Here is a 23,475-nt window from a genome sequence, read left to right on the forward strand (position 1 = left end):
AGAATTGCGGAGAACTGGGGATGGAGAGCAAAATATGTAATTTATATGTCTGATTGAATTTATTGTCAATGGGATACTAACTGTACCTGGCACTATGGGATTATTTGCACAAAAGTAAATTGTCTGTCACTTTCTTTAATAGAAATATTTTCAAAAAATAATAAACAATTTTTTTGTAAATCATGGAGGCAAAGAGGTATTGTTTGGGTTAAAGAGGTATTCTCTAATAATGATCCTCTTTCTTTTTCACAATTTCAACTTGTATTCAAGTGCCACTCGTTCCTTTTTACATAAATATCTCCTTCTCATAAATATTCTTCTCAATATTCTTTATTCCCTACCAGATGCTTCCCCTTCTTCCTCTCCATATTCCCCCCTTGGTTCTATTCTTACTTCTGTTCCTAATGCTTCATCTATTTATAGACTTCTTTGCTCTCTATCATATGTCAGGTCCAAAACTAAGTCAGAGTTGGAGGAGGAATTGCATTTGGAATGTACTTGGACTCTCCTATTTTGAAATCAGATTTTGATAACATCTACAAAACCTCCAATTCGGCTACTACTTCTCAATCTTTGTTTTCCCTCTATCATAGACTATAATGTATGCCTTCCTCACTAACTAGATTCTCTATGGATTCCCCTCCTAAATGTTGGTCCTGTGACCATCAATTTGGTGACCTTATGCATATGCTGTTTCACTGTCCCCCTACAGTTTCCTTCTAGGAAAAGGTATGGTCTCATTTATCTTTAATATTTCATTTAAAATATCCACTAACTTCCCTCATTCTCTTTTTGGGTAGCTTATCTGATGATATCCACTCACCACACAGCAACTTACGATTGCTAGACCTTATGCTAGCTCTTGCCTTTCAACAAATGTCTATTAATTGGAAATGTGCATCAAATATCTCTTTTTAAACCTTGGTGGAATAATGTTTGTCATTACCATAGATTAGATACTACCTTGTCCTCTTTGCACTCTCCGTCCGCTAATAGAGTTGTATTGGTTGCCTTTAACCTCTTTTTTCAATGATGTAGCCCATGAATCTCCTACATCTACTTTATCTGAAAATGTTAAACAACCATGATTTTTCCTACTTCTCAGCTATGTGTATTAATTATTGTAACTCCTTGTTCGGCTTCTTATACAACATTGTGTTGCTATTTTTCCTTTTAGATAATGCTCTAAGTTGTTGTTAACTTGGCTTCCTATATGCATTCCCCCTCTTTCCCCTCTTCCCTTTCCCCAAGATATTTCAAAATTGTTAAACAGCTTCAATTCTTTATGATATTAATGTATTAATGTTACCGTTCTTGTGCTGTCTTTTCCAGAAAGAAGACACTTGCCTCTACACTTGGCTATGTTTCTCCATCTCCCACCCCAGCCTCTTCACCCTGCAAACCTCTTGCCTTAAAGAAAATGAGACTTAAAATTGCTTCAGAACTTTATTTGTAGGAACAGTGGGACTAATTCCCTTACAGAAAACAGGTCATCAGAGTATAAGAGTAAAGCGAACCCATTTGCTTCTCTCTGGTAGCTTTCAGCATGAGGCCCCCCACACACGTCCCAAACATGCCCTGGCAGCACGTGTGTGGTCAGCACGCAGTGATATGAATGAGGTCAACATGCCATTTGATCTACACAATAGAAGATACGCAACCCATTGGAAGGGCTGCTGTCTACCAAAGAGCAAGGTTTTGGTCCCAGGTCTTCAAGAGATCAAAAGCTGAGAAAGGAGAACTGCAAAGTCAGTGTTCTGCTGCTATAGTGTGACAACACCCTCTGGGCCTCAGACGCGCCTGCGAGGGCAGTATTAATGCTGGCTGGGAAAGCTGGCCGGCCTCAGAGGGTGGGGTGGGCTGCGGTGCTGGTCTATGCGTACTGAGCAAATCCCATCTGGTTGTTGCCCATGTCGTATACGGAGTAGTACTGGCGAAGGAAGACATCACCCAGGATCCAGAAGGGCTGGCCATTCTGAGAGGGCAGGTAGGTGACCTCGACTCCGACGGAGCAGTAACCGTTGTTCTAAAAAGAGATGAGGAAGAAGTGGTCAGTCAGAGCCTTTGTGCAGAGATTTGATCATTCCTGCTTCATGCTGGATTTTCAAACCATTAATAACCATTGCCCCGAGTTTCAAAAATGGAAACTTACACACCACCTTGCATAGAGAGGTGTTACAGACTTTATAGAGCAGGCAATGCCCAGCCCAGTGACCCGTGTGGAGCCGCGACTTACAGGGACAAATTAGAGCATATCAGGGACATGTTCTCTCCGGAAATAGTGCTTTAAATGGGCATGTACTGCCAGGCACTAGGGTATTTTGATAATAATGAGATGCGGCTTCTGAAATGTTGTTAGGGCTGGTGCTAAGTCAGTGCCTGAAACATAGCTGAGGCTGCTCAGCCTTGAAGCCTTCTAATAAATCTTCCAATTGCTCTAGATCACAGTATGCTTTTGGACAGCTGAAAGTGGCCATTACATTTCTCACTGCAGGAGCAATGCTTCATTCTCCTTCTTGGGTTAATGTGGCATTAGATTGGATTGTGCAGACTTACCTGGAGAATGTAAGCGGATGGCGAGAGCGGGAAGGACACGCCATTGATGGTGAAGCTGATGGTGGGCAGGTTCTGCACGGTGCTGCAGTCCACTACAAACTGTGAAAAGCGAAAATGTGTGTTACACAAGAGCAGTGTATACCTTGTTCCCTTAAGCGAGTCTTTGTTGATAGTATTTGTCTTCCTAGTTTAGAGAGTTCCAGATTTCAGCAGCCATATTGTTAGACCCTTGAACCTACCTCTCCCTGGTTGGTTTGTTGAGCTCCCACTGTCTGCAGGAATGATCCCATGAACTGCTGGGGTATGGTGAGGAGGGAGGTTCCAGTGTCAACCATTGCCTGGCAGCCCTGGCTGCACCAGCCTGTTGCCTGTCCATTGATGGAGAACCTGTGGAGGGAATGGAGCACTGTTTTGTTTATATAATTGTTTAGTAGACTGAAAGTCCAGATGCTTAATAAAAGCTGCGTTTACTACCTAATCCAGTGGACGCTGAATGGTCCTGGGCTTAGCATGAATACATGTCTGGTGTTATCACATGACAGACAGGAAAGGATCTTTGGCAAAGAACTGTTTTGATTCCCTTACTCTGTGTCATGAAGAATACACAAAATGTAGAACTTTTTGCAAGTTTTCCCGACGACCTGGGCTGTTGCCCACTTTCATTTCTTGCAGCCCCATGAGATTAAAAACGTAGGTCAAAGTTTTAAAACTAAACCCATCCCAGAATGTATGTTCTGGGATGTTTTGAAGCACATTGTTGTTATGATATAGTTGATTAGCCCATGCTGAATTTATTCTTTGATCTGTGAAAGAAATATAGGTCACGAGGGAGTTTCTTCATACTGTTCTCAAACACCCCAATAAACATCCTTGAGGATGCCATGGACTAAGTTCTTGCAGCAGTGACTGTATAGAAAGGTAATGAAGGAGAGAAACCAGGTGCTACCAGCCAGGACAAAACCTCCCACTCTCCTCTTGCCCTGCAAACTAATAAGAGTTCGAGGAGCGAGGCTGCGACACATCGCATTGTCCGCTAGTTAAGAGTTGCTGCCTGGAACTCCCTCATGTCCACTTCTGGATTCAAGTTGCCAGTGCACGTGTGCTCACTAGCACGGTCTTTCACATCTTTACACCTAACTGATGTCTGCCTCATGCCATGGGCTAGAAGCCTGGGGCCTCATTCATGAAAAGTGACGCATCGCTGCGTGAAAACAGCGATGCGTCACTTTTCATTGCACCCTCCTTGCGACACCAATGATGCGTCATATTTACAGTATGACGCATCATTGCGCAAGGAGTTACAGATACGTCAGTATTTCTGACGTATCTGTAAGCGCAAAAGTGATGCATTGCTGGAGTGTGTCACAAAAGTGACGCAACTCCAGCAATGCATCCTTTCACATGGGGCAGGCCCCATGTGAAAGGGCCTGCGTCAGTCTTACGCCTGCTGTGAGGCAGGCGCAAGATTTTGACGCAACGGCGTCCTAGAAGTTACGCAGTGAAATCGCATAGATTTCACTGCGTCACTTTTACGACCCTTTCTTGCGTCAATACGCCCCCCTTGCATGCATTATACCTAGCGCAGGTATAATGTGGCGCAGGGGTTTACAAAGTGACGCATCTACCTAGATGCGTCACTTTGTAAATATGGCGCAACAAGGCGCATTTTTTACGCCACTGGTGCGTCACAAAAAGTGATGCACCGGCGGCGTAAAAGTGACGCAAGGGCTCATAAATGAGGCCCCTGGTGCGAAGTGGTGCGACTGCATGGCACAGGAGTTTCCCGATGGGCCACGAAAAGATAAGAGTCCCTCTGCTGTTGTGAAATAACACATTCGGGGAACAACCTTTCAATAATGTCAACAGCTTAGCAAAACCCAACACGGACAGAGCAGGATGATTGTGAAATATGGGGAGATAATTCCACTCTTGAGTGCATCATATATTAAGAGAACTTTCAGCCACAGACCTAGATGTGGGTGGGGAGGGAGTGGCCAGGCACACTTACGCGTCGATGCCGATCTGCCAGTAGAGTTCCTGGGTGACGGGAGCCCAGTAGATCTGACCAGTGTACAGGCTGCTGTCCACACCTCCGAAGATAACCTCACCCGATTGACTGGGGAGAGAGAGTGGAGACACAAAAAGATTACTCAGCTGCAGATGCTTCACGACTGAGAAAGTACATTGCATGACACCGTGAATGACTTTGCTACATTACTACCAGTGTCTCTGAGTGGGACAGGAGACTGGGAACCAACTTCTTCCCCTGACATTCCCCAATCCTTGTCCTCTTTCAGGGGCACCGGTGTGTCCCAAACGTTGATTTGTCTATACGGTCAGTCTGAAGGGGACTTTTTGCACCAAACCTGGTCCTGACTTTAGAAGGAGCACACCTGTTTGTCTGACCTTCGAACTGACACAAGATCTTCTTCACTTCCTACCTGCCCATGGAGACGCTGAAGATAGGGTCGGTGAGTAGGTTCTGCTGCAGCATGCCTTGCATTGGAGTGGTAGCGCCTCCTGCTGACAGAGCAGGGTAGGCCATTCCGAAGATCCCTTCAAACTGGGCGTAGACAAAGTTAGTTCCAGGCTCGTTCACGCTCAGACCCAGCTCCTGGTTGGTGATGCTGAGGCCCTGGACCTAAATTGGACATAAATAAAAATGGATGAAACAGTAAACAAAAGGAAAGCATTGTTTCTCTGCACGAAAGTGGTCCAGGTGATGGAGTTAGAACATGCAGACACCCTAGTAGGTGGGTCAATGTGCTTAGCATCCGTCGCAGATGTATATGTACCCCACAAGTTACTGATCAGCTGTTGATGGTGCTGTCACCGCCTTTCAAATTTCTGAGGTTGTTATAACAAGTACCCTCTGAGTAATCATGCAGTATGTTATGCAAAGTGCGCTGATATTGAAGCTTGTGGTAGTGAGTACTATTTAAATATTACATTACAAGTTTTACATTTGATGAAATGTTTAGAATTCTCTTGATCTTAAAGAGCCACCGGCAACTTTGGACGAAGGTATAAGAGACTGTTTGTCATATCCAATGCTCCATTAAAGTAATTGCCCTTTAGTTTAAAATAATGATATGATCTTAGACCATTCCTTGTCAGGTTGGTGGGCTCTTTGGCACATCTCCCCACCAAATAGCAGATCTGATGGAGAGCTGTGCCACTCAGTATCCTATGGACACCCCTCCTTATTGGTTTGAAGGTATTGAAGAATCCTCAGAGTGAGAATAGACTGTGGCCAAATGACATCTATGGCAGCTTGTCAGGCTTTTACAAGGTTGGGTTACATATGTACAAATACAGTGTTTTTCATCACATCTTTATCCCTTGACAATGCATATATTGTCAAGGTACTTAGAGGCAGATTTAAGAATGGTAAACCTATATATTCTAAACTTGACGGGGTGTGGTCATTATTTTTGTGGTCCAATGTGGAAACCTGATAAAGTTGTTGAACTGGTAGTGCAAAGATCCCAAAATATCAAGTCCCCTGAATACAGTAGTGGTTCTGACTTGCCATATCTTCCTCTTAAAGACTCTGGTCTATTGATAACAAAAAAATCAATATTTTCATATGCACAGAGTGCATCTTCTGACTTTTTCTATCTTTAGGTTTCAAGAACAGAATGCTTAACTCCACATCCATTCTATCATGATAGACTACATTGGGTTGACTTGATTGGATGCCTATATCACTTCTAGGGAGGGCAAACCATGTTGGATTGATGGAAAGTAATCTTCATAACCTTTCCCACTACTCTGGGGAGATTAATATTTTAGTGGGTCGATGATACAGAAAGCATATCTCCTTCCCAATCCACCCTCAATATACATAATATGGACCATTTGGGAGTTAGAGTGTACAACCTGAATGAGCTCTACCAATTATGTCCTCATTTATCATTCAATGTGCATTTGAAAAAAGATAGCTCCTTGCTTCTGCACTGATTCCTGTGGGAAGCTATATTACACGAGATTGAAGATATATTAGTCTTATCTCTAGACAGCATTTTCTCGTTTAGGATGCCTATTTGCATTCAGGTGATACCATGCTCTTCCCTTCTTCAGGATCCACCAGGAGTGCCCTTGTGATCATCAGCAGTTCAATACCAGACAGGCATAGTGCTGCAAACCTCTGGTGGCCACACACATTAATAGCCATACCTAGTTTTCATTACTGCACTTTCCATGGTGACTGCACTTACGGTCACTGTGTCATAGCCAAAAACGCCGGTGAGGCTGCCACTGCCGTAGGACATGGAGAACTGCTGGTTGTTGCTGGTGTAGGTGGAAGACTGACTGGGGTTGAACAGTGCATGGTTCTCTGCAGTAGAAAAAAGATGTGTGTTAATTCAATCTTAGCCCTTGGGTTGTTCTTTTGTCCAGAGTATCATTAGAGTCTGTGCAGTTCAGTAGCTGAAATAGAGAAAGTAGAGAATTCCATTTAGTTGGGTGTAGCAGGTAATGTGAGGATAGCAAGTCAGAAACAATAGAGAATATGGTAGCCAGCTCTGAGAAGCTACAGGAAGAGCTGGAGATTTGTGTTTAATACCTTGTTGGAATATTTTTTGCAGACAAAGATTATTAGGAATTTTAATACCTGTTTTAGTGTTTGGCCCTGCCTTCCTCTTTGAAGAAAGAGGAGATTGTTGATGCCTGATCTTTAGAGGGACTTCATGGAGAAAATGCATTTTTTCAGTTCTGTTAATTTTCAGGTCCATAGAAAGGATGGATTACTTAAATAAAAATGAACGCTTTACAACTAAACCATATTTTGTACTGCTTAACAGTACTAACAAAGGTAAAGAGTAATTAATTTTTACGACACATGAAAACATTTTACTTCAGTTTTCAAGAAGTGGGGAGTATAATACTGACACTTCAAATCTGTTTCTGGAGCCTTTGTAATATTGGTTCATTTTTAGGTATGATTTGCCACGGATTATAAGTTTTTGGGGAAGAAGATTTGCACGGCATGCTCATTATTGGACAGCCAGTAACTAGCAATGTTCCATTTGAATACCAGATTGGGAATGAAAGAGGAAAGATTCATGATTACTAGCGGCGACCGCTTGGTGTGAACAGTTTGTGGTGAATAGCTTGCCCAGTCGTTCTTTTTTGTCTAAAATGGGGCTACATGAAGCACAGAAGATAACTAATCGCCTCTCTTCTCAGGAAAAGTGGAGCAGACCATTTTTGGAACCGGACAACTAGTGGATAATGTAATTACAGGGGGTCAGTCACTGAAGATTTCCCTGCATTGTGCATGGGACTAAACATATTTTACTTCTACAGATCACTCACATGTGAACGTTTATTCCACGATTTCTGCAACAGGCAACCTCAAGTGTTTCTGTTTTTACATACAACGGCCAAAATGGGTGGTTGAATATGCTAACTTTTTCAAGGTTTATAAATAATATTTTTGCTTTCTTTTTTAAAGAAATCACTTTATTTGTCTTTGTATGCTAAAACTCCAGATCCACGAAAAAAGGTTGGGGACTTCTAATTCTGCCAGATATTGTTTGACCGTGATGAGAGAGAGAGACAGATAGAAGATAGAGATTTATTAATAAAGATACATGGAGAGAGATAGAGTGTGTGTGTGTGTGAGAGAGAGAGAGAGAGAGAGAGAGAGAGAGATACAAATAGGGACAGATAGAGAACGAAAGAGAGGAGAGTGAGACATAGAGATAGAGAGTGAGAGAGCCATACAGGGTGAGAGAGGTACATCTAGATAAAGAGATAGTTAGCTAGCTAGACAGACAGACAGACACGCACACAAGGCTCTCCACGACATGGGCCCGAAATACCTCAACAGCCGCCTCACATTCTACACACCCACCCGCCAGCTCCGATCCGCCAGCCTCGCCCTCGACTCCGTCCCACGAATTCGCAAATCCACCGCCGGAGGAAGATCCTTCTCCTACCCGGAGGCCAAGACATGGAACTCCCTCCCCACCCACCTACGACTGACCCAGGACCATCTCTCCTTCAGGAAACAACTCAAGACCTGGCTGTTCGGGCAGTAGCGACCCCCCCCCCTCCCAGCGCCTTGAGACCCTAGCGGGTGAGTAGCGCGCTTTACAAATTTCTTGATTGATGGATATAGATATCGGGGTCTGTGTGAATCGCGGCCAGATGCTGAAAGGCAGAGACTCTGAGCAGCCAACATTTCAACAGTTATGAGCTTCCCTTCATTGCCTATGCTCAAAAACTAGCCGTAGCACTTACGGCAAGCCTGGCTGGAGCAGTATGTCGATGCCACCCACAGATTGGAGGATCCAGTGTCAAAGAGGACCATGAAGTTCTGGGGAGGAGTTCCAATGCTGATCTGTCCATAGTAAGCTGCCTGGAAAGGGAACAAGAAAAATTGATGTAGGAGAGTTCCCTGCACAAAAATCAAAAATAATAATGGTGCAGTACTTGTGTTTGGCTGATAATTAAAATGCATATCGAAACCCAAAAGTAGAGGCTGGGTAGGCCACGGGGAAACCAAAAGATTTGTTGAAAGGTTGGTGTCTTTGAACATTTGATGCATTTGCGGAAGACTCAGGCACGTGCCAGGAATACACACTGCCTTGCAATCTCTCAAACCCTCCCATAAACCTGCCTATTGTTATAGAGAGAGAGCGTGATACTCACATCCATGTACATGGGCTCATAGGCAACTGCAAAGTCGGTGACCTTGTTGAAGTTGTACTTGATGGCTGGATCCCTCTTGTGGGTCTTCATGAATTCCTCAAGTACTCCATTCTCCTTCATAGTCTGACGGATGGTCTTAAACTTTTTCAGAGGGACCCTGCATATGGGGAAAAGAGACTAGCGACATTAACTGACTGGAAACTAGACTCCATGTCCAATTCTCAAATTCTGCTGAAGCTTTTTATTTGTAGTGATTTGCTACATCCAACTTTAATCCTATATCTATCTATAGCAGAGTTCTATGAGCTGCAAAACCCTCAATAACAGACCATCCAAGATCTGGCTCCATGCAATTTCCAACATCAGAGATCTCATATACTCGTATCTTTTGGGTAATATAGGCCATCTGTGCAGAACTGTCATCTGAACATATGACAGGATGTGAAGGGAATTACAACCCCCCAAAAGCAAACCTCACTTCATCAACCTGTCTGAAGCCTGGACGTAGACCATTTACAAGGACAACGTATCATGACTAGAAGCCAAATGGCCTATAAGGACCCTATTGGTAAGGGGTTCACTCCACTGAACCACAGAATTTGGTGGATACGCCAGACTCTCCCCCATAAAGCCATACTTACCAAACAAGAACTTCCAAGAGAATTGTCACTGTTAGAATAAACCATTTCGGGAGACTCAGTTAGTGTTGCTAACATGAGCTATCTTCAGAGAATGCCTTTTGCACAACACTTTGGATCTTGAGGGGCCTTCCGTAAAACCAGCTGCAATACTTAACTAAGAAGCCTGAAGAGCCTGTCCATCCCATGGTTAACTAGATGACTATATTTCCACATGAAACAGGATATTCTTACCAGGTGCACCCTATGCACATACATTTCTAAGTCCTGAAGGTAAGCACAGCTGCTACCGTACTCACCTAACGAGTCCCTCTGAAAGATGGAGGCAGACCATCGCTATGACAAGCCACTTCATGGTGTTCAGTTTGCCCAGCCAATGTCTCCTAGGAACTGATCAGCGCTGTAGGACCTGAGCTCAAATTTAAGAGCTGGAGCTCCTGCCTTATATTCTCTCACAGGTTGCTGACCACTCCTTACCTCTTCTGCCCTGCCCAGGCCAGTCTGATATCCTTATCAGGGGTTTTATCTTAATGGGCACTTTGTGCATATTCTTTTTTCTACTTCAGATAAAGATATCATGCCCTCTTTCTACTTTTTCCATGGCAGAACAAGGCGCCAAATTAGAAAGCAGGAATGTAAACAAAGTTAATAGGCTTTTCTGATAATACAAAGCATACAATAGTGATTAGCATTTCAAGACTAGCTTGAGTATTCTTTGCTACATTTTGAGATAGAAGAGAAGGACATATTTTTGGTAGAGAGCCAAATGGCTTTGGGAACAGAAGACAACATCCAGTGCTGAGGAGAAACCTATTAGTAGCTGGATTATGACCTTGGAAATGGGGACTAAACTCTTGTTAATGCTAGTTCAATAACCCTTGATATCGGACGGCTTGACTTCTTTAAATGGGTTGTTAGGACTTTTATTAATGAGAAATCAAAGCATAGGTTTATGGAAATTGTTGGGGTGAAAGTTCCTTTGACTGTCCAGATGTTACCGCCCTCCTCAGTTTGTCTGTTGTGACCTGCTGTGAGGTTTGTCTCTTCTGTTTCGCATCTTAAGACCCCTGGAGGAAGCTCCATATTGATTTTGTAGATTCCTCGGCAGTGTGCTAGGCAACTAAACTGAACATGCACCTTTAACATCCCTGTAGTGGGGAGTAATTAATTTCCTTTCACTGGGTCGTTGGGAGAATAAAGCTTGGTGCCAGCTGATACATATCGCAGCTACACTGGTCATTAGGTCGAGGACCGTTGCACTGCGAAGCAGTGGGCGGAGTCTGAAGATTTTATGTTTTTGAATTAGAGGGGCTTGAACCCACTCCTCTTCTCCATTGGCTGGCTTCCTAAACGGAGGCCAGCCATTGGAGGAGAGGGGCGTCACTCGGTTGAAGCCCAATCTTTTTCGGATTCGGGGGCGTGTTTTTTGCGTTCTTTCGCTGTGTGACGTCATCCGTCACTCAGAACGCAAAAACACGCCCCCGATTCCGAAATTTTTGGACGTTTGCGGGCTCCATTTTTTGTTGTTGTTGTTATTGTTGTCCGGAACAGCCTCGTTGCCACTCCAGGTAAGTTACCCCCTTTCCTCTTAGCCTCAGCGTCCCAGCGCCACTGTTGATTCCCAAGGACTAGGCACACAAGTCAAAGAGAAGGGGGGGGGTTTTCCCACAACAGACTGTCCAGAGACAGGGCTCATTCTCTTCTGCGAGTGCTGCGGGGAGCACTGGCGGGACGCCCGTCCCCGGGCCCCAGGCGGAGGAGCGCCCTTTCCTGACGGTGTTCTGAGAGTGGCTGCCGGTCCCAACCTGCACACTTCCTCAGGATGCTGAGCCTTCCCACGCCAGGGATCAACTCTCACAGATTCAGGCATGGAAGTGCGGCCGCTAGAAGAGACAAACTCGGGCCCTGGCGAGCCCCGTAACCGCATGCAGCGTCCAGGCCAACCCGTGCCGCCACACGTGGCAATACCGGGGAGAATGCACCCCTGCTTGAAGTGCAGGTAATCAATCCCCCATTTAATTTATCCTGTCCCGTACTCCCCTTGGCTACCTCTCGCTCACCCCAACATCTCTCACGAGGCATTGCTGTCTGCAAGTCCCAACGTGTATCTCGCCACACATTGGCTCCCCAGCTTTCTGCTCAATCTCCAACCCCAAGGATATCATCAACATGAACCCCTCATGTGACCCACATCCCTCGCCATTCGTTTGTCTCCCATTTCCATCTCCTTTCCCATCTGTTCACCACTCCCTCCCCGTTCACCTTTCTCTCTTCCCTCCCATCAAACCCCGCCTCTGTCGACAACACTAACCTGCCTTTATGGCCCAACTCCTTCCCACGTATCCGACTCGTGGTCCATCGCCGCCTGGCACACCTGTTTAGCCCCCGGGAACAACCACCCCTTTGCCCTTCGCTCCCATTCCCAGGCACACAACCTTTCAGGCGCTATAACCAGCCTGATTATTGGAAGTGCACCCTTAACTCAAAATTCTACTTCTTTCCCTTCATTTGCTCCATCTTGTTTTTCTGCACTTTAGCTTTCTCTTGCCTCACCTACCCATCTTCACACCTCCTTCTCACTGATACCTGTGTCTATGATTGCCTGCTAGTTGGGCCGTCCATCTCCCAGCAGTCTCTCACTTGGAAGGACCAGGGTAGATTTCTGAAAAGTTGGGGCCTGTGCAGAAGGGGATGGAGGACTGCCAACGAGCCGACTTCCCCTCGCAGCTGAGAGAGCCAGCTGAGCGAGCCTGCAGTGATCCAGGGTCGGGCGCCCCCGTCCGCCTCTGCAGTCCAAGGCACTGGCAGAGAGTCGCCCCTCTCTCTGTCCCCTTCATGCAGGGATGCGCTCCGGGTGGTAATCCTGTTTGTGTTTGTGTGTGTTTGCCTGTTTGTTTGCTGCTGGGGTCTGAGCTGTGTGATATGCTGCCCGTCCCTCTTCCTCCTCTTCAGATCTGGGTCCACCTGTATGAATGAAAACACTGCAGGGAAACACATTGCTGTGACCCGCTCTTACAGTCCTTTCCCTACTCCAGGCCTCTCATTAAAACATAAGGCAAAGTAAGTAATTTTTAAGCAAGTATGTTGTTTTAATGGCTGAGGAACGTGCTGGAAAAGTGCACCTCTCATTTGAGTGAGTCAGGGAGCAAAAGGTTGTTTTTGCGACTAAATCATTTGTTCTTGCTACAAATCTGTGTTTTACTCATCATTGATTTATTTTTGTCATGTCTTTATTGTTTATTACACATTATTTAGGCATTTTTTACAATTTGACTTTCATGGCAGTGTTTAGATGTTTTTCCACACAGATTTGTTTTCCCTCGCTGTGCTTGCTCCCCTGCCCCCTGGCTGTGCTTGCTCCCCTGCCCCCTGGCTGTACTTGCTCCCCTGCCCCCTAGTTCCCCTGCCCCCTGGCTGTGCTTGCTTTCCTGCCCCCTGGCTGTGCTTGCTTCCCTGCACCCTGGCTGTGCTTGCTTCCCTGCCCACTGGCTGTGCTTGCTTCCCTGCACCCTGGCTGTGCTTGCTCCCCTGGCTGTGCTTGCTCCCCTGCCCCCTGGCTGTGCTTGCTCCCCTGCCCCCTGGCTGTGCTTGCTCCCCTGCCCTCTGGCTCGGCTTGCTCCCCTGCCCCCTGGCTGTGCTTGCTCCCCTGCCCCCTGCCTGTGCTTGCTCCCCTGCCCCCTGGCTGTGCTTGCTTCCCTGCACCCTGGCTGTGCTTGCTTCCCTGCACCCTAGCTGTGTTTTCTCCCCTGGCTGTGCTTGCTCCCCTGGCTGTGCTTGCTCCCCTGGCTGTGCTTGCTCCCCTGCCCCCTGGCTGTGCTTGCTTCCCTGCCACCTGGCTGTGCTTGCTCCCGTGCCCCCTGGCTATGCTTGCTCCCCTGCCCCCTGGCTGTGCTTGCTTCCCTGCCCCCTGGCTGTGCTTGCTCCCCTGGCTGTGCTTGCTCCCCTGCCCCCTGGCTGTGCTTGCTTCCCTGCCACCTGGCTGTGCTTGCTCCCGTGCCCCCTGGCTATGCTTGCTCCCCTGCCCCATGGCTGTGCTTGCTTCCCTGCCCCCTGGCTGTGCTTGCTCCCCTGGCTGTGCTTGCTCCCCCGCCCCCTGGCTGTGCTTGCTCCCCTGCCCTCTGGCTGTGCTTGCTCCCCTGCCCCCTGGCTGTGCTTGCTCCCCTGCCCCCTGACTGTGCTTGCTCCCCTGCACCCTGACTGTGCTTGCTTCCCTGCACCCTGGCTGTGTTTGATCCCCTGGCTGTGCTTGCTCCCCTGGCTGTGCTTGCTCCCCTGGCCCCTGGTTGTTCTTGCTCCCCTGCCCCCTGGCTGTGCTTGCTCCCATGCCCCCTGGCTGTGCTTGCTCCCCTGCCCCCTGGCTGTGCTTGCTTCCCTGCCCCCTGGCTGTGCTTACTTCCCTGCACCCTGACTGTGCTTGCTTCCCTGCCCCCTGGCTGTGCTTGCTCCCCTACCCCATGGCTGCGCTTGCTCCCCTGCCCCCTGGCTGTACTTGCTCCTCTGCCCCCTGGCTGTGCTTGCTACCCTGGCTGTGCTTGCTCCCCTGCCCCCTGGCTGTGCTTGATTCCCTGCCCTCCCCGATGTGCTTGCTCTCCTGTGTGTGTATGTGGCTCTGGGTGTGTGTGTGGCTCTTGGTGTGTGTGAGCTATGGGTGTGTGTGTGGCTCTGTGTGTGTGTGTGGCTCTGTGTGTGTGTGTGTGGCTCTGTGTGTGTGTGTGTATGGGGCTCTGTGTGTGTGTGTGTGTGTGGGGCTGTGTGTGTGTGGGGGGGGCTCTGTGTGTGTGGGGGGGGGGCTCTGTGTGTGTGGGGGGGGCTCTGTGTGTGTGTCGGGCTCTGTGTGTTTGTGTGGGTGGGCCTCTGTGTGTGTATGTGTGTGGGGCTCTGTGTGTGTGTGTGTGGGGCTCTTGTGTGTGTGGGTGGGGCTCTGTGTGTGTGGGGGGGGGGGCTCTGTGTGTGTGTGTGTGAGGCTCTGTGTGTGTGTGGGGGGGCTCTGTGTGTGTGGGGGGCTCTGTGTGTGTGTGTGTGTGTGGGGCTGTGTGTGTGTGTGGGGGGGGCTCTGTGTGTGTGTGGGGGGGGCTCTGTGTGTGGGGGGGGGCTCTGTGTGTGTGGGGGGCTCTGTGTGTTTGTGTGGGTGGGCCTCTGTGTGTGTATGTGTGTGGGGCTCTGTGTGTGTGTCGGGCTCTGTGTGTTTGTGTGGGTGGGACTCTGTGTGTGTATGTGTGTGGGGCTCTGTGTGTGTGTGTGGGGCTCTTGTGTGTGTGGGTGGGGCTCTGTGTGTGTGGGGGGGCTCTGTGTGTGTGTGTGTGAGGCTCTGTGTGTGTGTGGGGGGGCCTCTGTGTGTGTGTGGGGGGGCTCTGTGTGTGTGTGGGGCTCTGTGTGTGTGTGTGGCTTTGTGTGTGTGGGTGGCTTTGTGTGTGTGGCTCTGTGTGGGTGTAAATGCAATAGGCCATGCATTTGCGAGCGATTAACCTATTGGCATTGTAAATGACAATGCCATGTATTTAACGATTAAGCTATTGGCAATGTAAATGACAATGCCATTTATTTAACCCTGGGCGTAGTACGCGTAGTCGCGCTATGCAAAGCTACGCGAAGGCATTCTCGCACTATGCGAGCTTCGCGTACCTTCGCGAGCATGCGTAGTAGCTTGCTGGATCCGTTCGGGAGCCGTTTTTCTTGCTCGGGAGCGCATTGTGCGTGTTCGGGGTGCTGTCTGCGTGTTCGGGGGATTGTAGCGTGTGACCTTACCCATGTGGTGGGCTATGGGCGCGATATCTTGTTTTTTCAATTGTCCCGCCCGCTCGCGTCCCCTATTTCCTCTTCCGGGTCGCGTATAACGCGTTCACGTGGTGCACGTCTTGTTCGGGAACACAACTACTTGTTCACGCTGACAAAGTGCGTGTTCGCGTGAAATTGCGCGCAAACTTACCCACGTGGTCGCGATGGGCGCGGCCATCTTGTTTTTCACACTCTATGCTATGGTTCTGGGCCTAGTTTTCTATCCACCTTTTATCTTTGCAATCTTTACCTATTTTCACAGTTTTTCTTACTTTTTTTACTTATCATCTATCTCTCTCTGTCCCTAAGTTTATATTTTGCATTTTATTTCTACTTTTCCACCTTTTTTTAACTTTTCTACTGTTTTATTTTACTTCTTTATTTAATTTCATACTTCTTCCCCCTAACTAGTTTTTTTCCTTTTTTTCTAACTTTTCTTTTCCACCTCCACCTCCACCCCAGAACCATGGCAAGGGGGACCAGCAGAACCGGCTCGAAGGGCAAGGCGCCTGCGCCCAAGAGCCGGCTGCCTTGCGGCAGAATGCGACCTGCAGGGGTGAAGGCCCGGAATCTTTTCGGGGAGGCGGAGGTGGCCGCCCTGGTTTTTTTCATCCAGCGCCACCTCCCCTTGACCTTGGCAGCAGGCGGCAGGCCAGGCTCTGGGTACCTCCCAGGGGAGCGTCACCGCCGGTGGGCAAAGGTGCCCCGGGCAGTCTACCGTCGCTCGGATATCCAGCGCACCCACCGGCAGCTGGCCCACCGGTGGGCAGACATTCTGGACAGGGAGCAGGACCTGTTGGAGCTGCTAGGTGTCGAGGTCTTGGGGCTTGGTGAGTAGCTAGTAATATTAATAATTTAATGTATAATATAGTAGTATAAGTATTGTGTATAATTCTTGGACGAATAAGTAACACGATTACTGGTGCGCGTAGTTACATTGCAGATCAATTCCGTCTCAAAATCTTCTGTTATTGTATGACACAGGTGCTGCTCGCCACTTCTCTTACTGGTTTGTAACTTTGCGCTAGCTTGGGCTGGTGATTATTGATGTTAGAGTTTTTAGAGAACTGAAGTTAGTTAATGCTATTGCTAGAGTCTAGTCCTTACATTGTCCTTTAGTGAAATAGTGGTGGATGGATAGTATTAGTTCATATTTTTTTAACGGTCTGCATGACGCCTCCTCTGTCAATGAATACTTAGTTAGTTCTTATTCATCCCATCCCTCCATAGAACCGGTTTGAAGTTTGTTTACTGAGTGGTAGGCTTAGCAGCAATAGCATGGTCACATCAGTCAGTAGCAGTTCATATGACGCAAGCAACCAACAATTCCGTGTATGCACAAATTTATGCATGTGTCCTCCATCTCATCTATGCATGTTTGCGGGCAAAAATAAAATGGAAATGCCGACCTACTGAACAATTGGCCCGTCTGGATTCTGGAATAGGTTGTGTAGGTCAGGTGGTACTGGCTTCGTTAGTATATTCTGCAATCAGAATGTTTATGGAACATTTGATTAGTGTTCTATAAGTAGACGGTCTGTGAATCCTGCAAGCCAGTAGTCATTTATACTTCGAAGTCAATTTAATCGGAATTGTTGTTTCCTAAAATGTTTGAGAGGATTTTTGAATGATGTCTTTGTTTCACAGCACTCAATGTTTCTCTTTCTTTATTATTTCTTACATGATCAGCACCACCCAGGGGCAATAAGACGGGGTCCGAGTCGGCGGGACAACCACAAGAGGAGCGCTCCTCTACCGAGGATCCTGCTGCTAGCCCCAGTAAGTCCTACAGTGCTTATATTGTTAACAATTATATTTCACTAACTTTTTAACGCACCTTATTTTTTCCAACCTATTATGCCTCCTTCCTAATTAAATGTTAGCAAAACCTTCTTTGGTCTTCAATTGGTTTTCCAAATTTTGGGTATCCAATGCCATCCCTGACTTTCAGTTCCTTCAAACTGCCTCTGCCCTATGACTCTCTGTGCTACTACTATTAGACGGTGTGTAGCTAAGCTTGCCCCATTGGCCACTCTTTAGTTAAGGTATTCTATTGAATAAAGCTGTGATAGAATAACTGTAGCCACTGGGTCCACTCCTGTCTTTTGCGGTGTCCTCTGTAATCTCTAGTCTATGTCAATTCCCACCAACAAAATGCGCAACCAGATGTTTGCCTACTATTTTTGTTCGGTTAGTATACTACTACTACTATTGTGGTTATTATTCTCTGCACATGCTCATACAGAACTATGCACAAGAAAATAGGATGCTGGTGATAGGGAGGTTGGACCTTACGTACACCTTACACCCTTGTCACAGAACTCAGTCGAAAGAACCCACAATCCAATGACCGTCTACCTACCTAAGTGTCTCAGTCATAGTCATTTGTCCCACTCCCGACCCCCACACGAAGATAGTTAGATATATATACCCAATGATTTTTTCACACAACTCAGAACAGAGTTAAAGAACACCCTTTCGCTCACTCACTTGTTTCAGTCCACAACACCCTAGACACTCAAAATAACCACAGTTCAGGTGTGCAAGTTCAAAAACTTTATTTTTTTAATAACAAGCTTTGTATTGCTGTAACTTGTAAGTATTTCTATGAAAAACATCCAGCTCCACCATGCAAAATGAAGAAGATTAAATACTATACATTTTGTACATCTAGTGCACGACAGAGAAATGTGTGAATTGTGGGAGACCCCTCACCGTTTAAAGTATACTGGTTACACATGCATCTTTCGAAAGCTCTGGAAATCTCTGGTTCGTAGAAGGCAATCTTCTCATCTGCCTATGAGAAAAATGGTGTACGTTAGACAGTGAATAAAACTATGCCAGTTTTTAGCAGTCATGGCAAAAAGTGCAACATGGATAAGCAAAAGGGACTAACAATACTGGTTTGTCAACCTCTTTAGTTGTATGCAACACTCATGTGGCCTCAAAGGTGTCTTTCCTGCTGTGCAACAAGCTGCGAGATAACATGGTCAAAGCAGGTGACCCGGATCTAAAATGGTTATATGGCTCATGTTAACTTTCCAAAGACTAGAGTAGGAGTAGAGATTAGATGACCCTAGGGACCATCTAATAAATTAAAACTAAACTCTGTCTAATGTGACTGCTGTACAGTAGGACGCAATTTGGACTAGTTACAACGATTTATGTTGTATGTAATTGTTTTTTCAATCTTCCTTCCTGGTGAAAAAAGTACAACTAGTAAAATAGGGGGAGGTGTGCAAGCACCTAAAAAGGTGTACTTGCTTTTATAGGTGCACAATCACTACCAACCACTAGTGCCGACGGGCCCAGCGGCGATGCGATTGCCATCCAGGAGAGGACAGTGGCTGCGGCACCTGCAGGAGCATCAGTGGGAGAGGAAACTTCAGCGGTGGGCGGTGGTAAGTTATATTCATTACTTATTTGCATTACTAGGTGGAAGGGGAACATTTCCCTCACTGTGCTATGAGACTTAGGAAAGTATGATATTTGAAGTTGTACAAGACAATATACAATGGTTGAAGAAGACACCCTTTGCAGCATTACCAGTGTGAGTTGAGTAAACAAAGCCTCTTCTATCAGACTCCAACTCAGCTGTGAAAGTTATGGAGAAGACTAAAAGCCAGATCAGATGACCTTGAGGGATGTGTTGAACAAAAAGTGAAAGAAGTGAACTAGGGTGGAAGGGCTAAAGAGATGTAATAATAAGACTACCATAGAAGGATACTTTGGAAGGTTTATGCACATGGCTGATATGAATCCGATGCATGGGTTGTTGAAGGATGGGTAGAACTGGAAGGTGAAAGAAAATGCAGGCCTCGTTGAGCAAAACAATATGGGTGCATGGATATAGTGGATAGCAAGAATCATGAGCGGAGTTTGTGTCAATGAAACCCAATTCAAGGAAGGAGTGGATGCATTGGTGGTTGCTGGTGAAAGTGAAACCAGCTAAGGCGATAATAAATAATGATAGACATTTACTTTTAATGGGTGGATGCCCCCTAAATGTATTGTATTCATCATAGGTGGAGACTGTCACTGGAAGCAGAGTCTTACTTTGAAAATATAAAAGAAGATACAAAAAAGACTGGTGTTCTTCTGTGTACTCAAGTCCACCCATAGTACTAGGGCAAGTATAATGCCGGAAAAAACTTCAACAAATGCTACAGGCAGGGGAAGCAGGAGGATAGATTAGATAGATACTAAAAATTGACACCAATTGTATGTACTGCGCTTGGTAGTGCTACTATGCCAAAATGTACTGTGGAATTAATTTTGAAGAGTTTCAGTTACAATTCTGTTTCTTTTTTTATAGATACTCATACTCCTTCCCAAAAACCATCAAGGAAGGAGTTGGCAGCCAGGGCCCGGCAAAGGAAACTGCAGGCCATTGTGGAGGAGTACTGCCGGCTGGTGGCCGAGGAGGAGGAGGAGGAAGAGGTGGTGGCAGCAGCTGCTGCCGCTTTCAATGCGTCTGGCCCCAGCAAGGCCCCACCTGTAGGAGTACCGCGCCGCGGCCAGGCAGCCGCTCACCGCCGGCATTTAACATCTGCCACCCCCTCACAGCATGGATGCAAATGTAGGTGCCGTGCATTTTGGCAACAACTTCTCCTCCAGGTGGCCAAGCTGGAGGACCAATTAGAGGAGCGTGTAAAGATCATAGTGGACAAACACCTCAAAGCCCGCCAATTGTAATGGACCCTGTTGATTGCCCCCTTTTTTAATACTTTTGTTGGTGGGTGGGTATTGGGTGTTGGGGCTATTTTTGTGGGACATTCTTTGGACTTGGACATTGGTTGGGGTTAGTGTGGGGATAGGGGTGGGATAGGATTAGGACATTTTTTTGCATGAATAAATGTTATTTATTTTCAACTTACATATATGATGTTGTTTTGTGGTGGGGTTACTGTTGTACGTCACAACCCGGTCGCTCCACCCGCCGTGCGGGCCTCCTTGGTGTGTCTTGTAGTGCCTGGTATTGTATCTGCTTTGCATCTCCTGCATTTCATTGTTTTTATGCCAGTGACCTCCTCCGTTGTGCCCCCGATCTCGTCTGTGCCAGCAATAATTGAATTTCAGTGTTTTTGTGCCAGTGACCTCCTTGGTTGTGCCCCCGGTTTACGTGCCAGTGACCTCCTTGGTTGTGCCCCCGATCTCGTCTGCCATTATTTTGTTGTGCCCCTCTCTCCACCCCGCTCCCCGCTCCCTCCCGCTGCTCCCCCGCGGCCCCACCCCCGTTCCCTCCAGCATCTCCGGACCGATCCCCTCCCCACTCGCCACCCCGCTCCCGCCTCCCAGTGTAGAAAAATAGAAATATTGATGTACATAAGCAACGTTCATTTCCCTTTTCCCACTCCTCTCCCTGCGCGTACCCTGAATACCGTAAAGCATTTAACTACATCCTACTGCCAGCAAAGGCCTGTACCCATGTATACATGACAGCCATTTTAGGCACCCTGGCCCTTTTTGCCCGCCTAAGATTAGAATCACCGGCTCCCCTTCTGCGTGTACACGACCCTGCCCTGAAAGGCAGCCCCTTTTTGCTCGACCCACGCAAACCCCCCATTCCCTCTTGAAGAGGCATCCTTCGCCTTAGCAGGCATAGCCCTCCCCCAGCTGCACCTGACTGCCCCCGCTCTCTCATGTACGGGTCATAAGATCTCTCTCGCTCTCTGTGTGACTCTGTCCTTGTGTCCACCCTGGCTACCCCTCCCTTCTCCTCACGTAGGCAAGTCATAAACCTCCTTTTCAAGACCCTGCCCTTGAGAGTCGCGGCCGCGCCTGACCAACACCTCCTTCCCTTCCATGAATGCCCCTCTGTTGACAAGTCTCCCCTCTGCGCCCGATTGTCCACGCGGCATGAATACCACTCCTTTGATGACCCTTTCCCCCGAGTCCGGCTGACCACACATGTCCGAGGCCATCGCCTGGGCCAGGAGATACCATTTACTGCCCTTATTGTACGGAGTCACTCCTCTTCAAAGGATCCTCTATTGGTCTTAGCCACCCCACCCCCCGGGCTATGATCCGGCGCACACATCCTACAAAACACCCAGCTGCGTGATTGCCCTCCCCTCTTATCAGCAGGTCAAGGGTCCCCATTGTGAATGTATATGGGTAGGATCACCACGAGGATTATAGGGATGTCTTTCTTTTGCGTCATACATTCCTGATTGTGTTATCAAGTGTTCTGTAGAGTATAAAAACCAGAGTCTCAGCTCACTTGTTAGAGCACCTCCCGAAAGACACTGTGTTTCGTGTCCGAAATGACATGCTCTCCTCATGAGAAATAAACTCTGCTCTTGATTCCTGCTTCCAGCGCCCGTCTCTTTATTTTGGTAACTGATCAATATGGGAGCTAAGAGGCGGTTTGCGCCAGCGGCCTGGGCATCGATAGGATTATGGGCTCGTTTTCCACAATTGGCGTCCCAACGCGGGGTCCATCAGTGACATGGGGTTCGGTAAGAGAGATCCAGACGAAGAAGTGAACATCTAAATGATCGGGGCATGCCTGCCTTGAGAGGGCCCTCGCCCGGCGGCCGATCGACAGAGCTTCACCAATTCTGAACGGACCTCTCTTGCAGTGACCTATTGTCCTGACTGGAATCCCACAGGAATGCTACATGGAGTAAGAGAACGAATGGGCGCTGGAGGAGGAAGTCGAAGAACTGTCCGTATGGTCCGGTCCGGGTAAGATTAAGTAGGGCGTTCCTACGCCTGATTGGTAGGGTGGTTCTATCCACCCAATTGTTGATTGATTGTATTGAAAATCGGTATTTGTATACCGAAATTGCTGATTGTTGATTGTTTGTATTGAAAATCGGTATTTGTATACCGAAATTATTGGTATTGGTTCATTTAGCTTTGAGGGCTACTTGACATATTGGTTCTCTTCTGAGAACGAGACATTCTCTGTTTTCAAACAGCGGCGAATAGGAACGTCGTCCCTCTTTGCAGATAGAGAAGGGTAGGTAATACAGACTTTTGTCCCCGGTATTAATCCGTCATGCCTACTTTTCTCCCCACTGAATTGTTTGAAGTCGATTGATAACCGATTGTTGTTCTTTAAGAATTGTTGAAGTCGATTAATAATCGATTGTTGTTCTTTAAGAATTGTTTGAAGTCGGTTGATAGTCGATTGTTGTTCTTTGAGATCTTCCCTGTCTACAAACTGAGACGAGTAGAAATATTCTGTCTTCCTTTTTGGATAGCGAAGGGCAGGTAATGCAGACATTTGTCCCCATTGTAATCCGTCATGCCTGTTTTTCTCCCCACTGATTGGTTGGTTGCCTGGACATTGTTGTTCCAGGAATTGTTTCGTTTGAGGTATTTTCTGCCTGCAAACAACGTGGAATAGAAATATTCTATCTAGTCTTTGCAAGTAGTAAAGGGTAGGTTATGCCCCTTTGTGAATTCGTCAGTCCTACCCACTCCCCACTGTTTGGGGGGTAGCTCGCATGGTCCGCCCAGGAGACTACCCTTATGGAGGACATATGCTCCCCGCTCATGGGCCATTTAGTGGAGGTAGACCATCTGGTCCGTCCAGGAGGCTACCCTAGTAGATGGAAGTACATCGCTCGGTCTGTCCAGGATGATACCCCAATGAAGGAATATATGTTCCCCTTTTGATCGATAATCTCGTTCCACCCCGGACCATTTATTGGAGGGAACTCGTCTGGTCCGCCCAGAAGTACCCCCTAGTGAAAAGGACACATAAAAATATGAAGTGATCACCGTTCCCTACTAACAGAAAGCCTTAGCTCGAAACACGCTAAGGAAGAGAAAGAAAACTAAAAAGAAATCAGGCTAAGTCAGTAACCCCCTGATGAGCTTTTGACTTCACTAA

The 23,475-nt window shown here is 47.2% G+C and overlaps 1 protein-coding gene across 1 annotated transcript; it reads right to left on the reverse strand.

Moving 5' to 3' along the window:
• Nucleotides 1–1,432: 1,432 nt before the first annotated feature.
• LOC147712869 (gastricsin-like) lies at nt 1,433–10,307 on the reverse strand. Its single transcript, XM_086923532.1, has 9 exons — nt 10,154–10,307; nt 9,217–9,373; nt 8,806–8,923; nt 6,777–6,895; nt 4,998–5,197; nt 4,565–4,672; nt 2,796–2,943; nt 2,557–2,655; nt 1,433–2,026 (listed from the first exon to the last, which is right to left on the reverse strand). The coding sequence occupies exons 1-9, from the start codon at nt 10,207–10,209 to the stop codon at nt 1,874–1,876; spliced, it is 1,158 nt and encodes a 385-aa protein (XP_086779658.1). The 5' UTR covers nt 10,210–10,307; the 3' UTR covers nt 1,433–1,873.
• Nucleotides 10,308–23,475: the final 13,168 nt, after the last annotated feature.

Source organism: Lissotriton vulgaris, chromosome 5, assembly GCF_964263255.1.
Source record: "Lissotriton vulgaris chromosome 5, aLisVul1.2, whole genome shotgun sequence".
Taxonomy (NCBI): Eukaryota; Metazoa; Chordata; class Amphibia; order Caudata; family Salamandridae; genus Lissotriton; species Lissotriton vulgaris.

Bases quoted from the DNA above. Each gene is read 5' to 3' on its own strand.
- LOC147712869 (XM_086923532.1), bottom strand. From the start codon at position 10,209: ATGAAGTGGCTTGTCATAGCGATGGTCTGCCTCCATCTTTCAGAGGGA. The intron at 6,896-8,805 runs GTAAGTGCTACG...TTTCTACTGCAG, and splicing joins CTGCTCCAGCCAGGCTTGCC to AGAACCATGCACTGTTCAAC. The intron at 4,673-4,997 runs GTAGGAAGTGAA...CTCTCTCCCCAG, and splicing joins TTCAGCGTCTCCATGGGCAG to TCAATCGGGTGAGGTTATCT.